This window comes from Xyrauchen texanus, chromosome 15 (assembly GCF_025860055.1).
Source record: "Xyrauchen texanus isolate HMW12.3.18 chromosome 15, RBS_HiC_50CHRs, whole genome shotgun sequence".
Lineage (NCBI taxonomy): Eukaryota > Metazoa > Chordata > Actinopteri > Cypriniformes > Catostomidae > Xyrauchen > Xyrauchen texanus.
The window spans coordinates 5,276,106-5,298,351 of record NC_068290.1 but is presented as its reverse complement, the minus strand read 5'-3'; the positions used below and the strand labels follow the sequence as shown (position 1 = coordinate 5,298,351).

General features: G+C 38.5%; 1 protein-coding gene across 1 annotated transcript in view; it reads right to left on the bottom strand.

Annotated features, from left to right (window-relative positions):
• Positions 1-22,246, bottom strand: part of csmd3a (CUB and Sushi multiple domains 3a) — a 372,265-nt gene that overhangs the window by 25,613 nt on the left and 324,406 nt on the right. Inside the window, exons 59-60 of the mRNA XM_052143551.1 lie at positions 20,298-20,477; positions 8,041-8,214 (exon numbers count right to left, since the gene is read on the bottom strand). Of these exons, the coding sequence (XP_051999511.1) occupies positions 8,041-8,214; positions 20,298-20,477 (354 nt within the window). The remainder of the gene's footprint in view (positions 1-8,040; positions 8,215-20,297; positions 20,478-22,246) is intronic.

Below are 22,246 nucleotides of genomic sequence, written 5' to 3'. Positions count from 1 at the left end.
AAACAAACTCCTGGGGTGGACGAAGACTGCATGAAGGAGAAATATACTGCTTAAAAATACATGCTTTGAGACAGTGTGAATTCAATATGGGAAGAAGAATCAATTATTAAACTGGCACATCAATTCACAGCTCTTTAATTCTGGAGGAAATCTATGCGGCAAAACCTCGGCTTCAACTTGTATTATGATTTAAAAACTCAGTGACCCTTTCATTTTCAAACATGAGAGCTCCTTTTAAAAGCCAAGAAGTACATCTTGAGGGACTGTAGGTATCACTGAATATTAAGGGGTGAAAAAGTAGGGATTTTAAAGTTTTGTTCAGACAGGAATTTCTTTTAATTGTATTAAGTATCCATCTCAGATCTATTACTTTTTGTAGTTTGAAAAAAATAAAAATAAAATAAACATCTGATTTGACAGACCCCACATCCATTTGGGGTTTGAAATCCATTAAAATCAGATTTTTTTGGAATGCACCTCAGCTTGAACAGTCAGATCAGATTTTAAATAAAAAAAAAAAAAAATATGCGATATGCGATATTGTTGTTGAATATTGCGATAACGATATTTCTTGCGATATAATATTTCCCTAAAGAAATTCTATTTTTATTAGTCATTTTAAAAATGATACTAAAATAAACAGGTAATAGATATTCTTCAGTTTAAAAAACTATGAATGACTGAAAAAACACAATAAAATGCATTACTCTCAAACATTACTTTATTCACATGTAACCATGTAATCATCAAGAGCATCTTGAAACAAGAGCATTTTTTAAACAAAATATTCCCTTTCTTGCCTGTTTTTTAAAATAAAATTATTTTTTAATGAAAAAAAATATATATATTTTTTAAAAAAATAAAAATATACTATTAAACAAAGTGTACAGGCCTTAAATAAATTTGTATTTAGTGGAAATACTTACATCTTGTCAACATCCACAAGTATAAAATAAGTAATAACATGTAGACCTGAACCTATATTTCAGCACAATGCAATGCTATATGTGCTTAACAGTGAAAGCAATTTTATTTCAGGTTTTTTGCCAGGAAAACTAGCATATTGACCTTGTTCGGTTTTAAACATGTGCACATGTCACAACATTTTACCTCTGGAACCTCTGAAACCTCCACGTCTGGTCCCTGGACGGGATGCGGAAGAGCTAGCCGGCTTACCGGCGACCGTTGTGAATACAATCAACTGCATTAAAGGTGCCTGGTAGAGGGGAGCCCCCTCTACCAGGCACCTTTATGCCCTAAAGTGGCGTTTGTTCGCAGATTGGTGTTCTTCCCGAACTGAAGACCCGCAGAGATGCGCGATCGGGTCAGTGCTCCTGTTCCTACAGGAGAGGCTGGACAGGAGGCTGTCCCCGTCCACCCTCAAGGTGTATGTTGCCGCCATTGCCGCCCACCACGATCCTGTAGACGGCAAGTCTTTGGGTAAGCACGACCTGATCCTCAGGTTCCTGAGGGGCGCCCTGAGGTTGAATCCCTCCCGGCCAGGCCTAGTTCCCTCCTGGGATCTCTCGGTAGTCTTGGCAGGACTCCAGAGACCTCCCTTCGAGCCGCTTGAATCAATTGGACTCAGGGCCCTCTCTCTTAAGACGGCCCTGCTGATCGTGCTCGCCTCTATCAAGAGGGTCGGGGACCTGCAAGCGTTCTCTGTCAGCGACACTTGCCTGGAGTTCGGTCCGGCAGATACGTCTGTGATCCTAAGACCGCGACCGGGCTATGTGCCCAAGGTTCCTACCACACCCTTCCGAGATCAGGTAGTGAACCTGCAAGCGCTGCCCCGGGAGGAGGCAGACCCAGCCCTTTCGTTGCTGTGTCCAGTGCGCGCCCTGCGCATTTACCTGGACCGCACACAGAGCACCAGACACTCTGAGCAGCTCTTTGTCTGCTTTGGGGGACGGCAGAAAGGGAATGCCGTCTCCAAACAGAGGCTCGCCCACTGGGTTGTCGATGCCATCACACTGGCTTATCACACCCAGGCCGTGCCCCTACCCTTGCGGGTCCGAGCTCACTCAACAAGGGGTGTTGCGTCCTCGTGGGCACTGGCCAAGGGCACCTCCCTAGCAGACATCTGTAGAGCCGCGGGTTGGGCAACACCCAACACCTTCACGAGGTTTTACAACCTCTGCGTTGAGTCGGTTGCGTCTCGTGTTTTCTCAGGTCCGAGCCCGTAGAACTCGGTAACACGTAGACCGACCGGCCGGGTGGATCGCTTGCGCCCAGCGCCCTTTTCCTGACGCCAAGGTAAAGTAGTGCGCCTTCTTCCCAGGGCGCCCCACTCCGAGTTGGGACCCTGGTTGATTCCTCCCCAGCCCTCCGGGTCCGCGGTTCAGCGGAGGAACTCGCCGACCCAAGCCACTGCGGGTACCCTGATGGCCACCCCGTACTGGTATAGGGACTCCACAGGTAAAATAAGAAGGCCTCCGGTTCGGACTCCCCCTGTGTGTAATTCTGTCCCCTTACGAGCGGACCCCCGTGTCTCCCTTAGGCAGTTACAGCTGCCCCGGTCGCCGTGCTGTAGCAACTCCTCCCTTTCGAGGCTGGATCTACCACCGCACCATACTTTCCACACGAGCCCTAAGACGGCCGTGTGACGTGTCTACCACTTTTTCTCCCCAAGAAAAAGGGCAGGTGTGGTCTCCGCAGGGTCTGGGTAAGACCCCCTTCCCTATATGCGTGTAAGGGCCCCGGCCGTGATTGCTCTATGCGAGAAACATAGAGAGAAAAGATGTTGGCAAACATCACCTTGTTCCCCTCCCAGGGTAACTAGAAGGATCCCGATGTTCTTATGGGGCATTGGGGAAGGGTACGTGCAGCCAGGTACAGACGATGCGCGGCACTGGATGAAATCCCTGCCCGCCTCTGTATCGGCGGTTCACGTACACGGTTCAGCGCATGGCAAGATTGGAATGGGTCCCCTAGTGTCGCTTCTCCGACACAACGTGGAGAGAGTGACAGAAGGGGAACGTTTGGTTACGTATGTAACTTCCGTTCCCCGAGGGAGGGAACGACACGTTGTGTCTTTCCTCCGCCATGTCGCTGAACCGAGCCACTGTTGTGGCCGGACCATTTCTGGCTCCTCAGAAAAATCCTGAATGAACTCCCGTATTTGCGCCGCTTAAATACCCGTATGTCCGGGGGCGGGACATGCAAATACTGGCTGCCAACTCTCATTGGCCTTTTTTCATAGCTCAGAGGTGGATATCGGTGCTCAAGAGAGACCCCTAGTGTCGCTTCTCCGACACGTGTCGTTCCCTCCCTCGGGGAAGGGAGGTTACATACGTAACCAAACGATTTTCCACAGGAAGTAGTAAAAACATTAGTAAAGTTTCAAGAAGTAAAAAAAAAACAGGTACTGCATTAATTGCATAAATTATTTTTATGTGTTGAACATTGAACTATTAAATCACAGAAATTAATGCTTAAAATTTACCTACCGTAGTAAAAATTGCCAAAATTTTCAGTTTTCCGTCCTGTCTTTCCAAAATATTAGGTGTAAGAACCACTCTGCATTGTGTTGACGTTACATCATTACTCTAGCAAACAATGTCGATACACCAGATATTGACTGCAGTGTCTGAACAAACAAATCAGGTTTCATAGTTTGCAAAATGAAAGCGCAAAAAGTCATTAGAAATGATCGGATATGAATTCCAAATCAGACAGAGTGAACAGCATATTCTTTTTTTTTTTGCCTTAACAAGAGGGAGAGACAGATTCTACTTAGAGCCCAAATTAAATCCATTTCTGCATTTGATAGGTCAGGATCCCAGGGGGGGTAAAAGCGTTTGACATATAAATTGCAGCAAAGCTCTGCAGGCAACATAGTATTTGAAGATCAGAAGTCGAGCAGTACGGTTCAACAGCCCCACGAGTGTAGAGGTTAACTCACCTGCTTGTAAATCAGAGTAATTATCCCTCTTTAAAAACGAAATTGAAGGCCAAAGGGGGCACAGCGGCTGACTTGCTCTGTAATGTATAATTCACAGGATGGGATCATAAAGCAAGAGCCCACTGGGTTTTACTGTGACCAGACGGACTCTGTCCAGTGCAGTTTGCTTGGCTGCGAGAAACGCAGTATTGCCACAAAAAACGAGTAGACTGTTTATACTAATTGAACATATTTAATTGCACAGCGGCAATAGTACCGTTTCATACCATTCTGGCACCCAAGGCCAGAGCCCTATTGGCCCCCCATTGGGGGGGCGGTATGGCAGAGGCCTCATCTTTGGCGTCCTCCCAGCAGGCAGCACCCTAGCAACTGCCTAGTTCGCCTATGCCTAGAAACGGCCTTGAGCGGTAGTATGACACAATTTAATGCACGTCAACTCTGATGGCTGTCAACCACAAGAGCAGTTAAAACACTCAGCAGATCTAAATGGTGGATCAGTCAGATTCGTGTGCACACGTCAACATGCGACCGCAGGGATCGGGTTTTCTCGGCAGCGCTTTGATACATAAAGCCTTCACAATCTGCTGTGATAGAAGAAGATCGGCCTGTCACATTCTCTTCAAGGCACCTGAGAAACGAGTGCCAAAGTATCTGCTCTTCTCAAGTATTCTCTTAGCCCTCTCTTGCATATCAAATAAAACGTAAACAGCCCCACAAGACTAGATAAACTATAGATTAAACTAATTACTGCTGTCTGATATGATGAATTTGCCCCTTTTCTGTCCTTTATGATTGTTGTTTGTCAGAGCCTGGTCAGATCAAGCATAAAAGCCAAGGAAGAATGCGAAATAAACAGTAACATCAGACTGTATGATAAAAAGACTACGATTGACAACATTGATTGAGCGATCAAAACATTTTAAAAGCTATCATCATTTTTAACTGAATGTCTCTGCATGTCATATAAAGCGATCAAAGACTGCTGTCAGGGAGCAGATGCAATATAATGTATGACAGGCCATTGATGGATAAAGATGCAAACAGGCACAATGCACAAACTACTACTGTCATTATACATTCTGTATGCAATGGAGGGGTCTCGCAGGCCAAATGTGGCATCACGACAATAGAATCTCTGATGTTCTTACAGTGCATGGTGACCAGTCTCATCTGACTGCATTTTCATAGAAACATTATTTCAGCAGCTCTTGGCTAAACCAAGTTATGCATAGTAATCAGAGCTGGAGAGGACCTAGTCAGGCCCTGTCAGAAAAAAAGTTCCTTGATGAATAATACAAAGCTTCAGAGAAGCAATAAACAGTACACAACAGGCCCATCGGAATATGCAGGCAAAGGCAAATCTGAATTTCACATGAAATGGGTGAACATACATGGCTTTGCTGTTGTAGCAAGCTACACAAACTGTATTAGCGTACTTATATATATCCATTATATCTTCTGAAGGAAAGGGAAAGAAAGAAAGAAAGAGTAAAAGAGAAATGGAGAGGAAACAAAAGGGAATGAAAAGGAAAAGGTCAGGATTAGAAAAACAAAGAGGAAAAGAAACAAAATGAAAAGAAAAATGAAAAGGAAAAAGAAAGAAAGGTAAAGTATGGAAAGGAAAGGAAGACAAGGGGTGAGATAAATGTCTAACAGTCTGATTAGGTGTTCATTCAAGTGGAATATCCTTTGGTCCAAAGTACACTTGGCAAGATTGTGGCTTATGAGGAGGAAGAAATTAATGAGTTGTTTACTTTAAATGTTTACTTTTTAAAAACTTCACAAAACTTGGACTAACCAAGAGTAAACTTGCTGCTTCCAATTATTTCAATTCTGAATATAATGCAAGCAATAATGTATGGATATCTTCCATCTGAATGCAAAGAAAGGCCATAAAGTCGTCAGAACATTAAATGCTAATTACATTCTCTGCCAGCTGACACTGCTGTTTAGAGAGATTTCTTTCCTTTATGGATTATGGTGTTTTGTTGGTTATGGATGATGAAAAGCAACCCTATTTTCCATTTATGAACAACAGAATTGTGTGAAAAGCTCTCACAAATAAAAGCTGATAAGCATGCTGGTATCACAGTAATTTAGCAAAGAAAAGATGAAGTAATAACCTGTTTCAAAGGCTGTGTGCTTTTGTCCCTGTGAAAGGGCATATTTTCATCTCATTTCATACCCTGCATGCATTTGTCTTGAAGAGCAGTTGCAACTGAATTTAAAGTACATTTTTCAAATTCTTGAATTTAATTACTGTTGCTCTATGAATTTGAATGTTTATTCAAAATCAAAGTTAATAGGCTGTGTTTTTGTAAGAAATAAACTGATGTATATATACAGGTGAAACTCGGAAAATTAGAATATCGTGCAAAAGTTCATTAATTTCAGTAATTCAACTTAAAAGGTGAAACTAATATATTATATAGACTCATTACAAGCAAAATAAGATATTTCAAGCCTTTATTTGATATAATTTTGATGATTATGGCTTACAGCTTATGAAAACCCCAAATTCAGAATCTCAGAAAATTTGAATATTGTGAAAAGGTTCAGTATTGTAGGCTCAAAGTGTCACACTCTAATCAGCTAAACACCTGCAAAGGGTTCCTGAGCTTTTAAATGGTCTCTCAGTCTGGTTCAGTTGAATTCACAATCATGGGGAAGACTGCTGACCTGACAGTTGTGCAGAAAACCATCATTGACACCCTCCACAAGGAGGGAAAGCCTGAAAAGGTAATTGCAAAAGAAGTTGGATGTTCTCAAAGTGCTGTATCAAAGCACATTAATTGAAAGTTAAGTGGAAGGGAAAAGTGTGGAAGAAAAAGGTGCACAAGCAGCAGGGATGACCGTAGCCTGGAGAGGATTGTCAGGAAAAGGCCATTCAAATGTGTGGGGGAGCTTCACAAGGAGTGGACTGAGGCTGGAGTTACTGCATCAAGAGCCACCACACACAGACGGGTCCTGGACATGGGCTTCAAATGTCAAACGTCTTACCTGGGCTAAAGAAAAAAAGAACTGGTCTGTTGCTCAGTGGTCCAAAGTCCTCTTTTCTGATGAGAGCAAATTTTGCATCTCATTTGGAAACCAAGGTCCCAGAGTCTGGAGGAAGAATGGAGAGGCACACAATCCAAGATGCTTGAAGTCCAGTGTGAAGTTTCCACAGTCTGTGTTGGTTTGGGGAGCCATGTCATCGGCTGGTGTTGGTCCACTGTGCTTTATTAAGTCCAGAGTCAACGCAGCCGTCTACCGGGACATTTTAGAGCACTTCATGCTTCCTTCAGCAGACAAGCTTTATGGAGATGCTGACTTCATTTTCCAGCAGGACTTGGCACCTGCCCACACTGCCAAAAGTACCAAAACCTGGTTCAATGACCATGGTATTACTGTGCTTGATTGGCCAGCAAACTCGCCTGACCTGAACCCCATAGAGAATCTATGGGGCATTGCCAAGAGAAAGATGAGAGACATGAGACCAAACAATGCAGAAGAGCTGAAGGCCGCTATTGAAGCATCTTGGTCTTCCATAACACCTCAGCAGTGCCACAGGCTGATAGCATCCATGCCACGCTGCATTGAGGCAGTAATTAATGCAAAAGGGGCCCAAACCAAGTACTGAGTACATATGCATGATTATACTTTTCAGAGGGCCGACATTTCTGTATTTAAAAACCTTTTTTTATTGATTTCATGTAATATTCTAATTTTCTGAGATTCTGAATTTGGGGTTTTCATAAGCTGTAAGCCATAATCATCAAAATTATATCAAATAAAGGCTTGAAATATCTTACTTTGCTTGTAATGAGTCTATATAATATATTAGTTTCACCTTTTAAGTTGAATTACTGAAATTAATGAACTTTTGCACGATATTCTAATTTTTCGAGTTTCACCTGTATACGTAAATATATATATATGTAGGAGAAAGGGCTATCCATATACCCCCTTCCTCTGGTCTTTTAGAATCTCACACACTAAATATACACGCTTTTTCATTGTTTCCAAATTTGCGTACTATGCACTAAAAGTATTTACTTTGCTGATGATGGAAATGTTGTCTTTTGAAATATAATATCTAAACATATTCTGAGTACAGATGTCTTCAGGTGAGCTTATGGGTTTAGGTGACTCACGCAGGCACAGTGGAAACTCTCCGCTCCAGGAGCCGTTGGCAACACAGGTGAGGACAGCAGGGAAGGACAGGTCGTACCCCGTCAGACAGCGGTAACTCACGCTGGTGCCCCACTCGAACACAGAACCCTCCACCTCACCATTGTAGATACTGGGTGGAGGAGTGCAGGTCACCGCTGAAAGGGCAAGAGACATTGAGGGATTAGTAAAATGGACGTTTATATCCTGACATAAACAAGTATGGCATTTGTAGGAAGCCATAGTAACCACTGTCTTTTAGTACAATTATACTATTTTAACCATAGTTTTAATATAGTAAACATATTAATATTTTTAACTGTGTTATTTGTAGAAAAACTACAAAATTTGTAGTTTATAGTAAACTATAGCAACTACAAAATGAACCATGGTTTAACTACTGTACAGCAACCATGGTCAACTTTCCTGTATCTGTGATTACTATGATTTACTATAAATATCATACTTAAACTGTGGTTATTATATTGTGAAATCATGGTTAATTTTGTAGTTACTATGGTTTTACTACCGATACCATTGTTAATCTACGGTTACTGTAATAAAACCATGGTCAAATTCGTGGTTACTATGTTTTACTACAAATACCACCATTACATTGTAGTGAATTTACAGGGCTGCTCTGGGACTAACAATCGTCATGGTAAAATCTAGCCCATCCGACACACACGTTCCAAAGTGGGGGCTACAAAACAGTTCAAAACAGTTTAAGTTCTTTAAATTAAAATGAAAATAAATTAAAAATTAAAGGACAGAAACCAATACTAATAGTGTTATCATTACTGAATCACAAATGCAATAAAAAATATTAATATCGCATCTTTATGTCATATCGAATAGCACATGCACAAGTGTTGATATTGAGTTGCGAATTTACTGATATTAACAACAGTAAATCTGCAAAAAGTTAAATAACACCTAATTTATGTTGGGCTATGTTCAAATATTCTGACAGCATGACTCCATGACTGATATTGTTTTCCTTTCATTAGGCTCTTAATTATTAAATTGACTTTTTTAATTAAAACATAGGTTTAAAGGTTCATCCTTTAGGATTTTAAGCTCATTTGTATCTTAATTGTTGATTTATTGCATTATACATTTTACAATATGTTTGTAATTATTTTGTACTGCACTTGGTCAGTGCAAGTTGTGTATAAATATGCTAAATAATTACATTTACTTACTCTTTTGTTAAATCTTTTGTCTCTAAAGTTAGTGTTACTACAGTAAATGTAAGCGCAGCGTAGTTCTAACGGGAAGACTAGCAGCTGTAACATCATCGCACCATTAGCTAGGTAACTCCTAGCCAATCACATGTAAGTTATTGCTTTATAAGTCTGCTCACAATCTATCACATTGCTGTTTCAGTGTGCTAACACAGCTAAGTCCACCACCCCACCACCACCAGTTGAGTCCCGTCCTGTACGGGGGTAGGCTCCTTGCCCCTGCCTCCTATCTCCGGCAGGATATGACGGTTCAGAGTACAACTTCTTCGGACCGCCAGACAGGGTTTACACCAAAGAGAGACATTATATTTCTGTTTTATATTCATCAAATAAATGTCATCTTAAATTTCACTCAAGTCTGCGAGTCTTCCTGATAAATTGACAAAGGTAAATTTCTATAAGGGAGGTGATATGTGGATTGAAAAGGCAGTAATTTCCATTGGGAAAGTTTTCCAGATTACCTCTTCACTGCTGTCAATTATCAGGACTGTTTGATATGTTTTTTTTTTGTGTTAGCTTTAGCATGGAGCCTTTAAAGGAATATTCTAGGTACAATACAAGTTAAGGTCAATCGACAGCATAATATTGATTATGCCATAAAATTATATTGACTTACACCCCCATTTCAAAACAATGGAAGTCAATGGGGCCAATCTGTAAACGTTAAAATACTAACTATAAAATGTATAAAAAATATAGCGACAAGACGTGAAAAATATGTGTGTTAAGATGATTTTAGTTGATAAAATCTGAATAATTAATGTAAATGTGTTTATAAATTTATAAGCTTCACATTTCTGCCTTTAAATCCTCCAAAAATTGCCCCATTCTAAGTGCCTAACTGTAACTGCGCTAATTGCTTATTTTTAACAATTTTATGTGGTAATCAACATTATGCCACAAATGCTGTCGATTGAGCTTAACTTGTATTGAACCTGGAATATTCCTTTAAGATTCCCAAAAATACGGGTTTATGACAGATAATTCTGTGTCGAATTCAAATGGGTTGCGGGACTCGCTCCGGGCAGGACTGCATGGGAGAGAACGATAACACTCGACCCACCACTCGTCCAACCAGCCCACTACTCAACCGGCCCACTGTTTAATTAAAACACCTGATATTATACATAATACAAAATAAACAAGAGTCTGCCAATGTCTGTGAGGTCAATCAAAAGATGTTTTAAATTGAAAATTGTCAAATGAAAAAAAAAAAAAAAGGATGTTGGGGGAGCAGATGGAAAACATATCGGCTGATATTTTGATGGCTGAGTTGGAGAGCAGTTGGCAGGAGCAATGGAGCAATGGCAGGGGTTTGGATGGCGTAGAAATAAACGATGTTTTGGAAAGAATGTGCCCCAATAAAAGTGCTAAAAAGATGTGCTTGAGCCACAGCGCTCATCCGTAAAGCTCCCATCGTAAACACATGTAAATCTGTTATCGTATTGACAAAGAAGGAATTCTCAAATCAAACAAAAGTTAAGTATGGATTGCCACAGGGATCAGTTTTAGAACCCCTGCTTTTCTCCTTAAACATGCTTCCCCTTGGGAGATATTATCAGGAATCATGGAATAATTTTCCACTGTTATGCCTATGAAGCCAAACTTTATATTTCTTCTAAACCCAACAAAATGAGTGTATCAATGAAATCAAAGATTGGATGGACCAAAATTTTATTCTGCTCAATTCTAACAAAACATAGGTACTAATGATTGGACCAAAAACCTCAGCTAAAATATCATTTGACTCTCGATGGATGTACTGTTATATTATCTTCTACTGCGAAGAAATTAGGAGTTATATTTTATACCAATCTGTTCTTTGCAAATCAAATTTTTTATGTTTGTTGAACAGCATTCTACCACCTGAGACATATTGCTAAATTAAGACACATGCTCTCTGTTGCTGATGCCGAAAAGCAAATTCATGCGTACATGACCTCAAGACAAGATTTTTGTAATGCATTACTGGGTTCAATACTGCAAGTTCAATAAATAAACTTCAATTGGTTCAAAATTGCGCTGACTAGAACCAAGAAATATGATCATATTAGCCACATTAAATAATCATTACATTGGCTACCTGTTACATTTTGTATTAATTTTAAAATTCTGTTAACTACGTACAAAGCTTTGAATGGTCTAGCTCCACAGTGATTAACTGACCTTCTGACATGCTAAATTCCATTATGTTCATTATGATCACAAAATTCTGGCTTGTTAATAATTCCAAGAATATCAAAATCCACAAAAGGAGGTAGATCCTTTTCATATTTGGCTCCTAAACTATGGAATAGTCTCCCTAACACTGTTCGGGATGCAGACACACTCACTCAGTTTAAGTATGGAGTGGTGGTGGCGTAGTGGGCTAAAGCACATAACTGTTAATCAGAAGGTCGCTGATTTGATCCCCACAGCCACCACCATTGTGTCCTTGAGCAAGACACTTAACTCCAGGTTGCTCTGGGGGGATTGTCGCTGTAATAAGTGCACTGTAAGTCACTTTGGATAAAAGCGTCTTCCAAATGCATAAATGTAAATGTAAGTCTAGACTAAAGACCTAAAGATCTATTTAGACAGATTTACACCTAATTTATCCTTCAACTCACAATTAGACTGCTTTAGTTAGGTCTGCCGGAACCAGAATCATCCATCATGATCTATAACTCTGTATAAAATTGAAGGCCATCTACGCCAATATACAATTTTGGTTTCCATGTCTCAACCTTGGGATTCATATCCTGAGGTTACCAGAGCCTGCCGGATCAAGCTCCATTCCTGCTTGGTGTCAGACTCCACTGATACGTGTCACTAAAAGATGATGACAAAGTACAGCCGGTGCCAGCCAGACATCACTTCAGTCTTTTGACTTCAGAGGATGAACCGATGCCAACTGTAAGACATAAGTGGGATATTTCATATCCACTGCCTGAACCTTGGACTTAGGATGGACCCCATCGAACCTCACCGAAATGACCTGCAGGTTGAAATGTGATGCACCTCATTAATCTCTGCCTGCATCACCTTTGTCTATTGATGGACTACACTCTTGAAATGGAATACATAGACCATGCATCAGTCTATGTCATCAGCCAACTAACAAAGGACAATGCATCTATGTGAACTTCTGCAGTTAATACAGGATGAACATCAAAGACAGTCAAAAGACAAATCTTTTCTTTTAAACCTCAAACTCGCGATTCCAGGGGTGGTATTGCTTGCTTTGCTTACTGAGCTACCCAGGCCCCCAAATCAGAAATACATTAAACACAATTCTTGCTAAATATATGTTTCAAAAGATGTTTAAATGACTTCTCAAAGACATACATGCAATCTAATAATTGGTCCTAAAGTAACTACTGTTTATTTTATTTTTTAAATCTGCAGTTTCTCTTCCAGCTAAAAAGACTTTGGAATATGTATAACGTCACATAGAGGTTAAGAAACCTTATCCAATCATATGCTTTCTAAAATGAGAATGCACCCTCCTTTCAGCTGTTCAGTGCAACTGGCAGAGCACTTTGAAGGGAACAAAATCCATGCTGTGGGGTCATTCCAAAAAGATTTTCACAAGGAAAGTTGGTGGAGTTTATTTATATTTTTTATGCAGCTGGGAGTTTCTTGTGATGTCCGGTGTGAACAGCTCTCTTGAGGTCACAGTATCTCTGTTGGTTTAAGGTCTGCACTCTGACCGTGCCACTCCAACAGGTGGATTTTCTTTTTTTGAAGCCATTCTGTAGTAGATTTACTTAGATGTTTTGGGTCATTGTCCTGCTGCATTCACCCAGCATCTACCGAGCTTCAGTTGGCGCACAGCAACCCTGACATTATCCTGTAGGATATCTTCATAAACTTGGGAATTAATTTTTCCCTCAATGATGGCAAGTGGTCCAGGCCCCGAAGCAGCCCCAAATCAAGATGCTCCCTCCACCGTACTTCATCATTGGAATGATGCTTCCATGTTAGTATGTGGTGCATTTTTAGTGCTGCATGTTCTTCCTAATCAATTCAACCTTAGTTTCATTAGTCCATAAAACATTTTCCAAGCAGCGTAGTGGAGTGTCAAGGTGGTCTTTGGAAAACTTCAGAATGCAGAACTGCAGAAATATTTTTGTTGGAAATCAGCGGCTTCATTCATGGTATCCTGCCATGGACACCATTCATGTTTAATATTTTTCGTATAGTAGATTCATGAACAGAGATGTTAACCAGTTCCAATGATTCCTTAAAGTCTTGAGCTGTCACTCTAAGGTTCTTTTTTTTTTACCTCATTGAGTATTCTGTGGTGTGCCTTTGAGTCATCTTGGCTGGACGGCCACTTCTAGGGAGAGTAGCCACAGTACTAAATCATCTCCATTTATAGACTATTTGACTAACTGTGGACAGATGAATATCTAAGCTCTTCGAGATATCTTTGTAACCCATTCCAGCTCTATGTAAAGCTACAAATCTTGATCGTAGGTCTACTGAGATCTCTTTTTTGCAAGAAATGGTCCACGTCAACAGATGCTTCTTGTGAATAGCAAACTCAAAATGTTTGAGTGCTTTTTACAAGTCAAATTAACTCTAGCCCACACCTCCAATCTCAATGCATTAATTGGGTGATAGGTTTTTATTTATTTTATTTTATTTAACCTTTATTTATCCAGGTAAACTGTTTGAGAACCACTTCTCATTTACAAACATGACCTGCTAGCTATTGGCGGAGAGGAGATGGTAGAGTGATGTAGCCAATTCAGGGATGGAGATTATTAGGAGGCCATGATATATAGGGGCCAATGGGGGGAATTTGGCTAGGACACTGGAGGTTTGCCAACTCCTGACTCGAATTAGCTTTTGTTGAAGTCATTCACCTAGGGGTTCACATACTTTTCCCAATCTACACTGTGAATGACACAAACAATACTATTTGAGTATAAATACTTAAATAATTTGTGTGGTATTAGATAAATCAGATTGTGTTTGCCCATTATTTTAACTTAGATGAAGATCAAACCAAATTTTAAGACAAATGTATACACAAATGCAGGTAATTACATCTACAAATAAAGGAAAGTCATACAGTTTTGGAATGGTATTAAGGCGAACAAATGATGACAGAATTTGAATTTTTGGATGAACTATCCCTTTCAGCCTTGCACTTCAACAACTCTATGCAGTTAAAAAATAAGACTTTCAGGGATCCGCCCTGATGTTGAAGTGTCGGAAAGCTCTCGTGAGCCACACATAACTTTGGAGATTATCTGTGAAGGGAGGACAGAATATCCCTCCACAGAACAGTGCACTGGTCTAAAGCCTGAGACTTACACCGCTGATGCTTCAGTAAATATCAGGCACTGAGAGTGAGCTGGAAGATGACTCCAGACTTCAGTGGCAGGGCCAAAGAATTTGCAGAGCTGTCCGAACCAATCAAATCAAAAGCAATGGGATCAGGCAAGCATGGCTGCTTTTTACTAGAAGTTTAACACAGAAGTTTTCAAACTTTTTGTTGCAAAGGATATTTCAATATGTGAAGGAACACCCTTCCTAAAATACAAAGGTGGCTAAATATTTTTACGTATAAAGACTAGGGCATTCAATTTAATACATTAAATCAGAGTTGATATATATATATATATCTACCTCGAAAAGTTTGAAGAACTCGATTGTAATATGGGTCACTCTGGACTGTAGGCCAGTAAGAGGCTTATATTTAATGATGTGAAAATAAACAAACAATATATTGACTTCTAAAGCCACTTTTTGTATTTTCTAATCACCCATCTGCCGCAATAATGTAATGTCTATTAATTATCTGAATTATTATATTTTTTATATATTATATGTGAAATTATTTTTTATAATTATATATTGAAGTATCTTTTTTGGGGGGCCGTTTTCAGCACATATTGATATATGAAATGAATTGCGATAAATTTGATTAATTAACAAAACGGCATTATGATATTTAATTCAATAAAAAATTGTAATTAATTGACAGCCCTTATAAAGACCCATTTATATGGAAAGTGAGCATGGTTTAAAAAAAGGCAACATATTTGTGATATAATTGCCTTTTATATTGTCAATATACTAATCCAAAATAACCAAAATAATAATACAAATAAAAATAATAAAACATCTGGATTACAGTGAGGCACTTTGAATGGGGCAAATCCGTAAAAATACTCACTTCTTCAAAAGTACAGCCACAAGACATAAAAAAATATGAACGTTAACATGATTATTTATTGGCACATTATTTTATCCATACATTTTTTGAGTCATCGATATTTAAAAATTTGCATGCTTTCCAATTGTCTCAGTTAGCCTTAGTTTGGCGTTAAAGCGTTGGGAAACCACAAGGGGTGATATAAAATGCATCTCTCTCTCACACATTCGCTCGCTTGCTCGCTCACACACACGCATGCACGCACGCACACACACACACACACACACACACATGTTGTGTTTCCATGTTTTATGGGGACTTTCCATAGACATAATGGTTTTTATACTGTACAAACTTTATATTCTATCCCCTAAACCTAACCCTACCCCTAAACCTAACCCTCACAGAAAACATTCTGCATTTTTACATTTTCAAAAAACATCATTTAGTATGATTTATAAGGTTTTCCTCATGGGGACCGACAAAATGTCCCCACAAGATCAAAAATTTCGGGTTTTACTATCCTTATGGGGACATTTGGTACCCACAAAGTGATAAATACACGCTCACACACACACACACACACACACACACACACACACACACACACACACACACACACACACACACACACACACACACACACACACACAACACAAATGCCACAAATGCAGTCGATTGAGCTTAACTTATATTGAACCAGGAATATTTCTTTATGTGTATTGTTTATATTTGTTTATGATGTGTAAATCTAAAGAGAAAATTTTCAATTCACTGTAAACATTTATTTGTTTAGCGCTTTTCACAATATTGTTTGATCCAAAGCAGCTTTACAGAGAATTACTCTGAATATTCCCAATAGTATGTATATTGAAAGGAAGGTGAGATGGACACTTTATCACTTTATGTAGATTTGGTTTTATTTCTTACTGTTAAAGGCATTGCTCATTCAAAAATGCAAATTGACTGTTCCACAGATAAAAGAAAGCCATTCAGATTTGGAACAACATGAGGGTGATTAAATGATGACATAATTGTATTGTTTTGGGTGAATTATGCCTTTAAGAATTATTATATCTTTAGAATAAAATAAAAATGATTAATCTCACAATTTCTTTTTCACTTTTTTTTGTGCAAATTGTCCATGCATCCCAGTTTGAAAACCTGTGGTTAAGCTGACAATCTACGATGAGCTGGATGATTAAAGGCCTTCGCATATACGTTGGAGGATGTATAATGTATAATAGATGAGGCTAGACATTGTTCAAGGTGTGTAGAGACCTTTTTAAATGTACACGATGATGATCTAATGTGTGAATCTTAAACCTAGAGGGTGGACTGTAGTGAGTGATGGACGCTAAAAAGGTTAAAAAAGCTTCAAATGTATTTTAAATAGCGGAACTTGCAGTAGATTAAATGTGTAATTCTGTTATTTTTAAATATTTTTTCTATATGTTTTTGTGTATTTTCAGGTGTTTGTGTGTATGCAGGTGTCTGTATATACTGTATATGCAAGTTGTTTGTGTATGCAGGTGTTTATGTGTGTTTTTGTGTATGTTCTGGTGTTCATGTGTGTGTATGCAGGTGTCTGTATGTACAGTATATGCAAGTGTTAAAGGGTTAGTTCACCCAAAAATTATCCCATAATTTACTCACACTCAAGCCACCCTATTTGTATATGACTTTCTTCTTTCAGCCAAACACAATCAGAGTTATATTAAAAAATATCCTGGCTCTTCAAAGCTTTATAATGGGAATGAATGGTACCGTAGATTTTGAAGCCCAAAAAAGCACATCCATCTATCAAAAAAGTAATCCATACGGCTCCAGGGGTATATGCAAGTGTTAAAGGGTTAGTTCACCCAAAAATTATCCCATAATTTACTCACCCTCAAGCCACCCTATTTGAAAAATATCCAGATTTATAACTTTATAAAGTATAAACACTGGCTTCCGCTAAGGCTGTCCGCACGTTCACAAGTGAGTTGAGTTCCGGCATATGACATAGGCGTAGCGTAAGCTCCGGTCAGAGGTGTGCCTTTAGCTTCAGAATGCCTTTATTAACCCCCTGGAGTCGTATGGATTACATTTTTTATGGATGTGCCTTTTTGGGCTTCAAAATCTAAGGTACCATTCACTCCCATTATAAAGCTTGGAAAAGCCAGGATATTTTTTGACATAACTCTGATTGTGTTTGGCTGAAAGAAGAAAGTCATATACACCTAGGATGGCTTGAGGGTGAGAAAATTATGGGATAGTTTTCATTTTTGGGTGAACTAACCCTTTGATGTGTGATTTTGTGCATATGCACTGCAGATGTATGTGTATGCAGGTGTTTATGTGTGTTTTTGTGTATGCATGTGTTTGTGTGTGTCTTTTTACTTCATTAAATATTATTTATATCGTCAAGCCGGTTCTCAGCTCCTCCTTTCCATTAATCCCTTTACATTTAGCCAAGAAATTAGCCTTAGCAAGACAAAGGTGTTGGCTATTTTATAAAAAGAAAAAAACAAAACATTAAAAGTGTAATTTCATCAGTGCCATTTCCACCACATAATTCTATTAAACACAATACAGAATTTGAGATGTGCTGGAAATGACTCTGTGGTGGGAATTTTCACAATGTTAATAAAAAAAAAGAACAAAAAAAAGACAAATCTACTGTGATGCATGCACTGTACAAACATTGTTGGACATTGTTAGTAGACAAAGTAAACTAGTGAGAGTGTAAAAAATGTTTAACAAGACTTTACTTTCTAAAAGTCCACAGTGCTAAAAGTGTTCGAAGTTGAAGAAACACCCACACATCGGTAGCATAGTTCAAACAATTTGGTCTTTGGAAGAATCTAAAGCAGGAGATTAAAGTTTCCTTTTGCTCTACGATTGATCTCTTTGCCGTCTACAATCGAGAGCCATCTCATTTGTGTTTTTCCTATGGGTGAGTGTGAGAGATTCTGGCAGCATTTCCACACCTTTTGACCAATTAAAAAAAAAGAAAAAATCATATTTCCAGGTGTGTGGAGAAAAAAAAGCTGCCTCACTGTTAACAGGTCAGTGGACACTGACAGGCTGTCTGCGGGTGACGAGAGGCGAGCAATGAAGGAGAAAGAGAGAGGTAAAGTGAGACAGAGATGAACCATCAGGCCTAAGAGCCTCGTGGCAGACTTAACCGCAGACTGTCTGACAGGAAGCGTGCTCAAGGGCCCGTCCCACTCTTACGGTCACCACAGATCACACGCAGGCTACAATCCATCTGCCCGGTGCTATAGAAATGGCTTTATAAATGATTTTGCATTAGGGTCTATTAGGACGGCACAATAATGTTTCTAAGCAGGTTTTCACAGAACAATTTTGCTCCCTTGTTCTTAGAATTTTAATGGGTGCTATTTTTATGCATGCAATACAGATTTGTTGAACAAACAAGGTTTTCTGTGGAAAAAAAGAGTTTTAATGAGACAGATCCTGGATATTTTTGTTCATATCCATTACTAAAAAATGCTGGAATGAGGATGTTTCCAGGCAAAAACTGTCAGTAGAGTTTTAGTGCTAATGAGAATGGCCGGGAAGAATAGTTTCCTCTGAGTGGTTTGTAAATGGATGTGGGCATGCGGGAGAGAGAATCTAATACTAGACAAATTAGACAGATGAAAAGGAGTGTTTTCATTTTCGGAAAACCTGTGGCATTCTTTGGAATGCACTTAAAGGAAATGTTAACCCAAAAGTGATTTTTCCAATCATGTATGGTGATATATTTTACCAATTTTTGAAGAATCTTCATGCTGCTCGGTTTTCATTAAACAGCTTATAGTAGTAGGTGTCAAGCTCCAATAAAAGACAAAAAAGCACCATAAAATCAGCACGAAAGAAGTTCATACAACACTTCTGAAGTCTTCTGAAGCCATATTATAGCTTTGTGTGTGAAAGAGACTGAAGAATGTCATTTCTGTGTCACTAGCACCACCAAACTGAATTGCAAAAATCAACAAAGTGATAGTCCCGCCCCACAACTCACGCAATTGGCCGAGTAACGTTGCTGGGGCGAGTCTAAGCGGATCGCTCAAAACAAACAGAGCAATTTTCATTCTATAAATGGCTTACTAAAAGCTATCTCTGCATATTAAGCTGCGATAGGAGAAAGTATTTTAACATAGAAAAAGTTACATCAACTTTAAGTCGTTATTCACTGATAATCTTCCTTTGTGCTGAAACGTTGAAATCTAAAGTCAAGTCAAAGTCATTTTTATTTGTATAGCGCCTTTCACAACACACACCGTTTCACAGCAGCTTTACAGAAGATCGTGCATTAACAGAAAATGAAACTGTAATATCTATAATGCCTAAAAAAGTGTCACAAATGAATTCATATAGACTACTTTTATAAAAGTAGGGAATAAAAGTCATTGTTGTTGTAGCACCTCTAGTGTTCATTTAACCAGGAAACAGCTGCAATACGTACAACAGGCCACATACAAATATTTTGCAATAATATAGCTATAGAAACATGACTCTATATGTGCATTTAAATTTGGCCGAGTATCTGAGGGTGCAGATATATGTGTGGTCTTGGTTATCACCTATTTGGATCTCCACTGTAATCGAAGGATACAGATGTCATCCACCATATCTACGAGGAGACTAAGCCAAGAGCGGTCATCAAATATTTATGAATCTCCTTTCTCTTGGATCTTTTCTAACGTGTGAAAAACTTTGAGGTTAACCCTTTTTCTTTGACGCCTTTCTTGAGAAATAACACCCCATTTTTTAACCAAGATGTTTTGGAAACTACAGAGCAACATTCCAAAAATGTTGGAAAAAGAAAGAATTTCAAAGAATATCTCTGTACCTTGACAGGTTGGTAATGTGCTGCTCCAGGTGCTGTTGAGGGTGCAGGTGCGGGTAACAACGCTCCCGTTTTCCATCAGGTAACCAGGCTGGCAGGAGTATGTCACGTTCTGGCCGATGGTAAAATCTTCTCCGAATCTCAGTCCGTTGGCAGGTACTCCTGGATCTCCACAGCTAATCACTATTAGAGGAGCAGAATAAGAACTGCATGTAATTGTACTGCTCTCAAAGGAAAAAATCATGTGAGAACATAGATTTAGCCTATAATTATACAATGATTTATACAAATAGGGGTTCATTTTACCTTTACTTACTTTTCTTACTTTTTAGCAATTAAATTGAAACATGATCTGTATATAATACGGTTGTCTATGTTAGCATTAGTTAATGCATGAGGTATCATTACACTTACAATGAAGAATGCATTTTTACAGCATTTATTTTACTCTTGGTTAATTCATGAATATTTTCAATATATGAATAATGAAACAAATATAATAAAATTCTTCATTATTAATTCATGTTATAATGCATTAATGTTAACATACAGCAATTAATTTAAACAATTGATTAGTATATGATAAAAAATGAACATTAGCCACGATTAATAAGTGCTGTAAAAGTATTGCTCATTGTTGGTTTACGTTAACTAATGTAGTTAACTCATATTAACAAATACAACCTTATTGATTTTCCCATAAATTTAACCAAATAAACTGTGGATAAATTCTATTTAAATGTATTGACATTATCTAATTGGGGTCTATTTTCAAAGATGACTGCTTATGAAATTTGATATTACCTTAAAAATACAGTTATGTGTTTAATTTGTCACCAATTATTGAGTCTTGTGGACAGTTTTGCTAATCAGCACCCCAACGGGAAGTACATTTAAAGCTTGCAAGTTGTATTGCAACTTTATAATTAAAGTTTATGTGGAACTAATTTTCTGTTAATTTATTCTGTTTTGTGATGTGACGCCTCCACATACTGTATAAAGAGATTTTTAGCATTAATAAGCATAGAATCTCATAAGAGTAATTTGTTTGGGAACCATATTAAGTTAAAGTTTTACTTATTTGTGTGAATTCAAGCATATAGGAGTCTAACTGTTGGAAACAACATGCCAAAATTGTTTAATACTGTACCTTATACTGTATATTATATGGTGTGACATTCTAAACCTCATCTAAAAACTACTTTACAAATTGTGCATGCAGTTTTTATGAACATATATTAACCCTTTAAGCTCTGAAGGTGTTTTTAAAGATTTCCTGTTCCAGTGGAATACACAAAAGGCTTATAACTCGACAAATACAAAAGAAGAAAAAAAAAGAGGGTCAAGTGTTTCAGTATCATTGCAAAGAGATATTCCAAATGTTTAATGATATAGATTAGGATACATTCTGAGAGTCTAAGCCTAAACTGAATATATATATATATATATATATATATATATATATATATATATATATATATATATATATATATCTGGGTTTAAATAAGGTATAATCTCTGGGTGTTTTGTTCCCAATCATGTCAACTGAATCTGTGAAACAATCAGTGTTGGTACGACAAAGCAATCAAAAGTTATAGCATTACAAAAATAATTTATCCTAGTGTCCAAAAATGTTCCCTTATGTCAAAAAGCCTCTCCGAACAATTAAAACATAACAATTGTACATAAGAACTAATTGCACAAGCAAACACAACAATGACTAAAGGTTTGCATTGCATGCAGACACGATTTTAGTTATGAGATTTCACAGAAATAGTGCCTTTTGACTCAATGCGTCTGCATCACTGAGCTTGTGCCATTAACATGGCGCCATCTACTGGTGGCCATATGTAACATTGTGCTTCGTGTGGATCATCTAATGATCTATGCATCTGATTATCTTGTGTGTGGACTCGTTTGAAAGATAATCACCTCCTCTAAGCAATAATGTG